This window comes from Fistularia commersonii, chromosome 36 (assembly GCF_037954325.1).
Source record: "Fistularia commersonii isolate RoL2024-O1a breed Wild chromosome 36, RoL_Fcom_v1.0, whole genome shotgun sequence".
Classification (NCBI taxonomy): domain Eukaryota; kingdom Metazoa; phylum Chordata; class Actinopteri; order Syngnathiformes; family Fistulariidae; genus Fistularia; species Fistularia commersonii.
In genome coordinates this window covers 7,224,489-7,235,000 of record NC_141319.1, presented here as the reverse complement: position 1 = coordinate 7,235,000, position 10,512 = coordinate 7,224,489, and the positions used below count along the sequence as shown (strand labels likewise).

General features: G+C 53.9%; 1 protein-coding gene across 1 annotated transcript; it reads left to right on the top strand.

The window, feature by feature from the left end:
• Positions 1-981: 981 nt before the first annotated feature.
• kcnk10a (potassium channel, subfamily K, member 10a) lies at positions 982-10,299 on the top strand. Its single transcript, XM_086143179.1, has 7 exons — positions 982-1,402; positions 3,401-3,786; positions 6,451-6,568; positions 6,682-6,842; positions 7,048-7,240; positions 9,025-9,167; positions 9,250-10,299. The coding sequence occupies exons 1-7, from the start codon at positions 1,348-1,350 to the stop codon at positions 9,922-9,924; spliced, it is 1,731 nt and encodes a 576-aa protein (XP_085999305.1). The 5' UTR covers positions 982-1,347; the 3' UTR covers positions 9,925-10,299.
• The last annotated feature ends 213 nt before the right edge of the window (positions 10,300-10,512 follow it).

The following is a 10,512-nucleotide window of genomic DNA, read 5'->3' as shown; positions in this document are numbered from 1 at the left end:
TCCAACCAGGAAGTACTCCTAGTAAGAAGTACTCCAACCAGGAAGTACTGCTAGTAAGAAGTACTCCAACCAGGAAGTACTCCTAGTAAGAAGTATTCCAACCAGGAAGTACTGCTAGTAAGAAGTACTCCAACCAGGAAGTACTCCTAGTAAGAAGTACTCCAACCAGGAAGTACTGCTAGTAAGAAGTACTCCAACCAGGAAGTACTCCTAGTAAGAAGTACTCCAACCAGGAAGTACTGCTAGTAAGAAGTACTGCTAGTAAGAAGTACTCCAACCAGGAAGTACTCCTACACCCCTGAAGTACTCCTACTAGGTAGTACTCCTACACTCTTGAAGTACCCCTAGTAAGAAGTACTCCAACCAGGAAGTACTGCTAGTAAGAAGTACTGCTAGTAAGAAGTACTGCTAGTAAGAAGTACTGCTAGTGAACCCCATCATCTTCTAATCATGTCTTTGTTGGACTTCAATGTAGAAACTCTTCCCTTCGTCCTCCATCTTTCTTCTTCTTCTTCCTCTCGTCCTCTTATTCCCCTCTTCTTTCCTCGCCATCCTTCCTTCAAACCTCCTACTTTCCTCTCCTCCCTTTCTTTTCCTCCTTTCATCCCTTCTTCCTCTCCTCCTCTAATCCTCCCTTCTTCCCTTCCTCTCCTCCCATCTTTCTATCCCTTCATCCGATCACCCTCTTTCCAAACCTCCACCTCTAATCCTCCCCTCTTCACTTTTCTCTTTTCCTCTCTCCTCCCATCTTTCTTCCCTTCTTCCTCTCCTTCCACTCCTCCTCCTCTAAACCCCCCCTTCTTCCCTTTCCTCTCTCCTCCCCCTCTTCCCTCCCCCTGGCTTTTCTCATCCTCCTTTCCTGTCCACCTTCTTCCCTCCTCCTCTTCCTCCTCCTCCCTCTCTTCCCTCCTCCAGTGTCTGACGCGGTACGTATGCAGCACGCAGCCGCCGCTGGAGCGCTTTGCGTCGGCGGGAGGTGTAGCATAACACACACACACACACACACACACACACACACACTCACACACATACGCAGACTCGTGCACGCACACACGCACGGCGACAGCAAGCCAGCGTGTCGTGCACGGCATCCGGACGCTCCGCCGACCATCCATCAGGATGTGAGCGCTCGGCGGAGCCTCACCGCTCCCGACCACCGCCGCGGGTGAGGCGAGGAGGAGGAAGAGGAGGAGGAGAAGGAGAAGAGGAGGAGGAGGAGAAGAACCGGACTGATGTGTTTCCACACGCTGCCCTTCTCCATCCTCTCTCGGTTGAAGACGACGCGGCAGGGCGGCGGGAGGTGAAGCCGCTCCCCGCCTTCTGGGAGAGGAAGAGGAGGAAGTGAAGATGAAATTCCCCGCTGAGAACCCGCGGAAGCCGGGGGAGGCGAACCCTGGGCCAGGTCAGAAAACACCACACACACACACACACACACACACACACACACACACACACACACACTCCTGGAGGCTGTGCTGCAATGGAGAGGCAGAAGTGTGTGTGTGTGATGGAGTGTGTCCTCCATCCCTCATTCCATTCCTGGTGGAGATGTGGTGGAAGTTCAGCTGAAGTTTATCTAATTTCTGTTTATCTATCAAATGTGTGTGTGTGTGTGTGTGTTTGTGTGTGTGTGTGTTGAAGTTCAGGCTGTTGGTGCAGCAGCTGCTGACAAACAGGGTGTGAGTGTGTGTGTGTTGCTGGTGTTGATGCTTCTAGGAGGAAGATGAGGATGAGGAGTTTTGTCAACAAGAGCTAGTGCAGTGTTTTCTCACACACACACACACACAAACACACACACACACACACACACACGAGGTGTGCAGATTACCTCATCTGGCACCCACCATTATCCTGCATGTGTGTCACGTCGCTGCGTCACCTTCACGGCCGCAGGTGTTTTTCTGCAGGGGAGGGTGTGTGTGTGTGTGTGTGTGTGTGTGTGTGTGTGTGTGTGTTGGGGGTGGGGGCTTCCCCCATCGTCCGTCGGTTTCCCGCCGTCTGCATGTCCGCAGCTGCCTGGTTACATAAAGCACAGAGGTGGATCTCATTGGTTCCCAGGAGTGTGTGTTCACCCCCCCCACCTCCAACACACACACTGCCCCCCCCTTTATAAAAAAAACAAAAAAAACAAAAAAAAACAACAACCCACAGGTTGTTACGTAACATCGTCCTTTTTCTGATGAAAAGGCCTTGGGTTGGAAGCGGCGGCGGGGATCAGGTGGAGGTCCCGGCCGCCATGCGGGGGGGCGTGGGGTGTTTCCTGCGAGCGTCGGGTTCAAGGGCGCCGCCGATCGATGCGTCTCCGCCCGGGAATCGATCCCTGCGCCTCGGCGGGATAGAGAGCGGCGGCGCCGGGACGGGAACGCTCCAACTTTACTGCGACGGCGAGTGTTTTCCGGGCTTCTCTCCCAGCCGGTACGAGAAATTCTCTGAGTTTGATGGTCGCCATGGCGACAGGGGTCGCCTCCGACCAGGCTGAACCGAATCCGGCGCCGGGGTTTTATTGGCTTTTGCAAGAGGAAGGCGCTTGGCGAGCGATGATGTCAAGCGGTGGGGGGGGGTCACAGGCCATAAAATGATCCTTCCTGGAGGGGGGGGGGGGGGTGGAGGAGGTGGTGGGGGGGGTGAAGACACAGAGATCTGAGCTTCAGAGCAGAAGAACCGCCGCCTCCGGACAGACGGCGTCCGACGCGGGAATCATCTGAGGTTAGCGCCGCTAGGAGACTTAGCTTTCCTGGGGGGGCGGAGTCTATTTCTACATTTGCTTTTTTTATTTGGGTGGAAATTGTGAAGGAACTACATTTGAAGCCGAGAACATGGGGCGTCACGCGGGTCCAGAAGTGGGGGAACGCCGACCCGCCGATGGTGCACGGCGTCCGTGGAGGGAACCGGGTTCTGACTCACGTTCCGGAACCACAGAGAAGGGGGTTTGTGGAGAACTGGCCGGGCAGGTGGAGGTTTCCCCGCTCCCAGATGGAGAACGGAGGGATTTAGAACGCCGGGCGCCCGTAAGAGGGTTTCCAAAGAGCTAAGCTAAAGCAGCTAGCCGATCCGAAAACCGTCTCCTTTGCGACGGCGGGTTCACGTTCCCGCCACAAGGGGGCGCCGGATTGGAACGGGGTGGGAAAGAGCTTCTGTCTGCCGGGATTTCCTTGCCGATGATCTATTGGATGACGGGTGGGAGGGGGCGGGGCTCTGCTGTGATTGACAGCTGTCAATCACAGCGGCGTCCGGCAGGAGAAGGTCCTCCCTGGAAGGTGTGGATGAAACGCTGGAGTTTTACGTCTTCTCCGTGTCCACGAGTCCCGGCGGCTCGTTAAAACGGAGTTTATAGCGCCGTATTTCTCCGGCGTCTCCGGCCGCCGGCGCCCTGAAGGTCTTTCTGTGTCGCCTCTTCCAGCGGCAGTGCAGACTAACCTGGTACCGCCGAAGAAGATGCAGGCCGGGATGCTCCAGTCCAGCCTGGTCCACGCCAGCGTGGCGGCCATGCAGAACCCCATGGGCTGCTCGCTGCCGCGCCTCTCCATCTCCTCCCGGCCCGCCAGCGTGGTGGCCAGCATGGAGGCGGTGGCCGACGGCGTGGCGCCCTTCGCCATGATGAAGCTTAAGACGGTGCTGGCCGTCTTCGTGGTGGTGGTGGCCTACCTGGTGGCCGGGGGGCTGGTCTTCAGGGCCCTGGAGCAGCCCTTCGAGAACAACCAGAAGATCACCATCACGGCGGAAAAGGCCGCTTTCCTGGTCAAGCACCCGTGTGTGTCACCGGCCGAGCTGGAGGCTATCATCAAGGTAGGACCGCCCTGTGTGTGTGTGTGTGTGTGTGTGTGTGGACCCAGATCAGGGTCCCAGGTGGCGACTCGGTTCGACCGAAAGCCGAGACCGGACATCGATCGGACGCCGAACGCTCCCCCTCCCTGAGAAGCAGCCATCTGCTCCTTGCGCCGGCCTGAAGGGCAAAGCGAACCCGCAGGAACCCGGGGCGCAGACACGACTAAGAATAAACGTCTGGGCGGACGCTGCTCCGGCAGGTGTGGGGTTTCAGTCGTTCGCTTATTGATCGGGGGTTTGAAAACCGATCAATAGGAGTTTTATTCAGCCTGCGGGCACGAGGGTTCACTGGCCCTGAATTTGACCTCCCAGGCTCACGGATGAACAAGATTTTTAACAGATATTTTATCAATTGGAAATCCGGTTATTTTATCATGAAAAACTATAATTTATTTTTTAAAATTGATTTAATTTGCTAATATGAGTCCACGGACACACACAAACAGAACATGAATAAATTGATAGACCATTAAATATATCAATAGATTATTCATAAATAATGGGATAAATCAATAAAATGTAAGAAATTAATATAGTGTTCAGCAGCACCAGTGGCGCCCCCTGCTGGCCTGGAGGTCCTATCCACAACTATATATTCTTCCACTACAGGAAGTTGAGAGTTGCCTCACACTCACCGCTTCCTGTCAGTCCGCTCGCTGATCGGTGCGATGTTATTTCCGACGCCGGCAGGCGTGAAGGCCGGGGGGTGGCGGCGTGGTGGCGAACACACGGCGGGTTGTGAATCAGCAGGAAACCCCCGCCGCTGAAAGGAAGTCCCTGCCGCGTCCCTGCGCCGCCGTGCAAATTGGCGGCGGCGGGCGTCCGGCGGTGACCTTGAAACGGGAAAGTGCAAGGGAACAGTTCACGGCCAGGCGAAGCTTTCTGGTTGGCCGGCGGCGGCGGTCGGGGTGTGAACAACGTCGTGACAATGTTCAGGGCGCCGGCGACAATCCACCGCAGCCTGAAAGGACCAATCAGATGTTTGCAATACATGTAGTACATGCAGAAGTACTTCCTATAGTACCTGTACTTCTGACTCCTGCAGCCGCCTCCTGTGAACGTTACTCCGACCGACGGATCAATCAGAGGACCTTTTTCTCTCCTGCCTGCTCCACTCACACACTCCGATAATTCATTTATAGCGCGCGCGCACACACACACACACACACACACACACACACACACAGACACACACACACACACACACACACACAGACACACACACACACACACACACACACACACACACACACACACACACACACACACACACACACACACACACACACACACACACACTCTCTCTCGAGTGCCAAAGTTAGCAGACGTCCGGTTCAATAACAGGAGGGAACAAATGGAAAGGTTTGCTGGCTTTCCCAGAATTCATTTCACCGACCGGAATAAAACTACAGTCGGGTGTTCATTCATGGGTGGGGAACCAATCAGAGAAGAGACTGAGGGTAGGAGGCGGGGCTTAACCTGGGCAGGAGAGCCAATCATATAGACATCCGACCAATCACCCACTCGTGAACCTGCTGACTGTTTAGGGACTGTGGGAGGAATCAGGAGAACCTGGAGAATCCAGGCTGGAGAACGTACAGGGAGAACCTGTAGAACTATAGAACTACAAACATGGCGTCATAGATGAGTCCAAACACACCTTCTCGGACGCAGTGAGAAGCAGACGTGGGACTTCTGGTCCGTAGGAGAACTTGAAACTCCCCCGAGCTGCAGACCAGGAGGCGGGCTCTCGGTCCAGACTCTTCTGGTCCACCGGGCTCCAACACCAGAACATCTGGTTCTCTTCCACCCTGTAGTTCTGACCGGAGCTGATATTCCTTCCCCTCTTCTTCTGGTCGTGCGTCTCCGGGCCGAGCTGCGGTTGTCCTTGAGAGGACGTGGGACGGCGGGAGGCATGCGGGCAGATGGCGTCCCCCCGCCGTCCCGGGTTACATAACGGGACGTGATGGATAAAGAGTGTGGGGTTGAGTCTGAAGATCATCTCGCTCCCCCTCCGGGAGGAACATCTGCAACTTTGAATGGAGAAGACTTCCTGCGAGGCTGATTTTCAAAGTAGAAGCGGAGCAGGTGGTTCCCCCGCAGCATCAGGACGTCTGTCGCTAACGTTCTCCTGACACGTCCGTCACCAGGAGAACCTTGTGTTCCACACAGATGTTCTCCAGAGAGGGTTGACTGCAGGTCAAAAGGTCATGATCATATGACTGGGGAACCACTGGGGGTCAAACTTCATACCCTGAGATGAATCTTCAGCGATCGTGATGGAGACCACCTGCAGGGTGAAGGAGAACCGATGGAACAAGGAAGTCTGGTCTGAGAACCCACCACATGGTCTACTGGTCGGAGAGGCTCAAGTTCTCCTCTGGATCGGCGGTTCTACATCCTTGTCCGTCTGGAACGGCGTGTTTGGACGCCATGTTTGTAGTTTTACAGCTCCCTGGCTGACTGAGGCCCAGCGAGGACGTTCTGGGTTCGGATTCGGGTTCCATCTGATGGTTCTTCTTCTCCCCCGGCGTTCCTCCTGCATCTGGATGTGTGTTATTGACGGTGGACGGGTCCGAGTTAAGCCCCGCCCCCTTTCGATACCCTGCACTGGTCTCTCTGCAGCACTCCGTGGACGCCGTGAACGCCGGCGTGAACCCCAGCGGCGACACGTCCTACAACTCCAGCCACTGGGACCTGGGCAGTGCCTTCTTCTTCGCCGGAACCGTCATCACCACCATAGGTACGAGATCTGCGCTCGCCGGCTTCCCCTTCTGTCAGGTCCTGACCGGCACCTGCACAGGTGGACCAGGTTCTCCACGTGATCTCCCGCCTCCGATGTTCTCCTCCCTGCAGGGTACGGGAACATCGCCCCGAGCACCGAAGGAGGGAAGATCTTCTGCATCCTCTACGCCATCTTCGGGATCCCGCTCTTTGGATTCTTGCTGGCCGGCGTCGGCGACCAGCTGGGAACCATCTTCGTCAAAAGCATCGCCAAAGTGGAGAAGATGTTCCGGGTGAGCGGCGCTCGAGGAGAAGATGGCGGTGACACACACACACAAACACACACACACACACACACACAATTAAAAACATGACAGTGATTGAGGTAGGGGAGGCGGAGCTTAACTCCTTCATTCTATGATGCTATCCAGCTAATTCAGGCTCACTGTATGTTTATGTGTGTGTGTGTGTGTGTGTGTGTGTGTGTGTGTGAGACAGAACAAACACAATCAGATCAGCCAGACGAAGATCCGCGTGGCTTCCACCCTCCTCTTCATCCTGGCGGGCTGCATCCTCTTCGTCACCATCCCGGCCGTGATCTTCAAGTACATCGAGGGCTGGACGGCCCTGGAGTCCACCTACTTCGTGGTCATCACGCTCACCACCGTGGGCATCGGAGACTACGTGGCAGGTGAGCGCTCGCCGCCGTGGGAATGCGCGCACGTGCAGGGGATCCCTTGGTAATTAGTGATCTTTATCCCAAAGCACATGAGATAAAGGTTGAAAATTCAAAATACATATACATACACACACGTAACTAAATATCTATACATACGCAAAAATACACAGCAATACACACACACACACACACACACACACACATATATATATACAAATATACATACACACACAAACACACATATATATATATATATATATATACACACACATATATATACACACACACGTGTATATACACACATTCATATACATAAAAATGTGTGTACGCAAACTCATATATATTTATATATATATACACACACATACAAACACGCATATATACAGGCACACACACACACACACGTGTATATACACACATATGTGTATACACACACATATGCGTATACACACACGCGCGCGAACACACATACATACTGTATATATGTATACACACACATGTAATATACAAACATATGTGTATACACACACATATATATATACACATACATACATGTGCGCACACACACACACATTTATATACCTACATATGCGTATACACACACATGCGAACACACACATACTGTATATATGTATACACACACATATAATATACAAACATATGTGTATACACACATGTGCGCACACACACACACTCATTTATATACCTACATATGCGTATACACACACACGCGAACACACATACATACTGTATATATGTATAGACACACATATATACAAACATATGTGTACACACACACACACACACACACACACACACACACACACACACACACACACACACACACACACACACACACACACACACCAGCCCAAATCTGACATGTCTAATTCAAAGCTGGTTATCCCAACCGTTCTAATTTACCATGCTAACAGTGTTAGCTTTGCTTCGTCCCCCCCAGATGGAATTAGGGCCGAATACGTCATCCGGTGGGAAACAGTAAGAAAACAACCGTGAAATATAAAACGTGTGTTCGCAGCGGCTGTGAAAAGTACCCGTGGGGGGGAACGAAATATTTATCGGCGTTTTAATGTCCCCCTGGAGGCGGGGCTGTTTATTACACCTCGTAAAAAAAAAAAAAAAAAAAAAAAAAAGCAACCAATAACCGAAAGATACTCAGCCTGTAGTCAATTAAATTTTAATTGGTGATTATTGCCGTGGTAACCGGCGGTGAACCCGGGTGGTAAATCTGCGCGGCGGTACCTTCTGGAGGGGGTTGGTTGGTCGTTACGTCCAGGATTTACCGCCGGCGTTCCAGCATCTGCAGGCCGGGGTGAATCACCGTTCATGCCGACAGGACAGCTGGATTTCATGACGTCGCCTCCACGCCGGGATCCTGGACCTCGTCCGGCATCAGCGAGCAGATCATCAGGAGCAGGAGAAACACCGAGGTGTCTGCTGCCAGTCCTGTACTGGACCGGGATCCCTCGGTCTTCTCCTGGTTCCTGCTAGAGTATCTCTCCATGTTCTCCTGCCTGGGGTTTCTTTACATCTTCTAAGTTGTCCACAGGTGTGGCTGGATGATTGACAGGTGACCCGTCCAATATAAACCAAGCCTCCTGCCCCAAATGACAGCTCCATTGTGAGAAGTTGTTGTGGAGCCACTTCTTCTGGAACTCTTTGGGGAATAAACATTCGTTATCTTTTCCAGCACTGGTATCTTCTCCCAGCGGCGGGCGGCGGCAGGACAACTGACGACATCCAAATTCCTCATGCACTTCCTGTTCCCCCAACAGGCGGCGATCGGCGCATCGAGTACCGGAAGTGGTACAGGCCGCTGGTGTGGTTCTGGATCCTGGGAGGTCTGGCCTACTTCGCCGCGGTGCTGAACATGATCGGCGACTGGCTGAGGGTCCTGTCCAAGAAGACCAAGGAGGAGGTGAGCTCCACGCCAGGTCCAGACTGCGTAATGGCACGGGGTTCTCCATTTTACTGTTAAGTCGACTCTTTGCGTCGCCAAGGTTGGAGAAATCAAAGCTCACGCGGCCGAGTGGAAAGCCAACGTGCGAGCGGAGTTCCGGGAGACGCGGCGGCGCATGAGCGTCGAGGTTCACGACAAGCTGCAGCGAGCCGCCACCATCCGGAGCATGGAGAGGCGGCAGCTGGGCCTGGACCAGCGCGCCGTATCCCTGGACATGCTCTCCCCGGAGCGTCGCGCCATCTTCAACAGCCTGGACACCAACAGCTACAAGACCTCCTCCCAGGAGAGCATCGACACCAAGCTCAACAACCTGCGGCTGCGGGGCGTGGAGCAGGACCACCGCTCCGACCACCAGACCACATCCGAGGACAACATCTTCAACCGCCTGGGCTCTGTCACCCGCTTGGCCAAACGCAACCGGAACCGGGACTTGAAAAAGAACATCCCGGACGAGGCTCGCCGGCCGCACAGCGAGGCCTACGGCTGCGGCACGCCAACCTACGACTGTAGCACGCCGACCGCCGCCGACGGCAAGCGCAAGGACGACGGGGGCGACGAGAACGAGGATAAGGAGTGCAACACCAGCTTGTCCGACTTCCCGCTGTTCGTGGAGGCCGGCAAGCCGCAGAACGGGTTCCTTCCAGAGCAAACCAAAGACGACCAGGGCGAGAAGACACTTGAAAAAAACGAGCTGCACATGGAAATGGGCCCATAGCTGTACCCGTACTTCTAAACAGTAGGTTTTAAATACCACCATTTGTGCCTTAGGTTTCCCTTATTTCTGTGTACGCTTACGCAAGGGGCAGCGCCCGCCCACCCCTCCAACTGCCCCGTGTTTCGTACTGTAACGTTCAATCGTGGATGTGATGGACATTCACCGTCTTGGCTTCGTCGCTGTCCACACTGTCCGGATGCAAGAGCCCGGAAGGGTTCGTCCCGTCACTTCAGTTCGTCCGAAGTTCCACTGTGGTCTTACTTTTCCGGTTCCATCACTTATTTGAGTTAAAGCGCCGTTATTTTGAGTGCGCTCGTCTTTCCGAGTACCGAGGGTCCGTTTCCCTCCCCATATATGGAACATATCAAGTTGTAACCGCTCACGTTCACCCTTTGCTAAGTCCAACCCCCACTAGAACGACACCTGTCCAAATCTATGCTCCTCACTAGGTTGGCTTTCGAGCCCGCCGATGATCCAGTGGTCACGACACTGCCTTAGATCGACATGCTGGAACGGTACACGTTGGCGGGTGTTGAAACGGGAGGGGTCCTTGGACTCTGCAGAGGGTGAATCCAGCGGGTACACGGC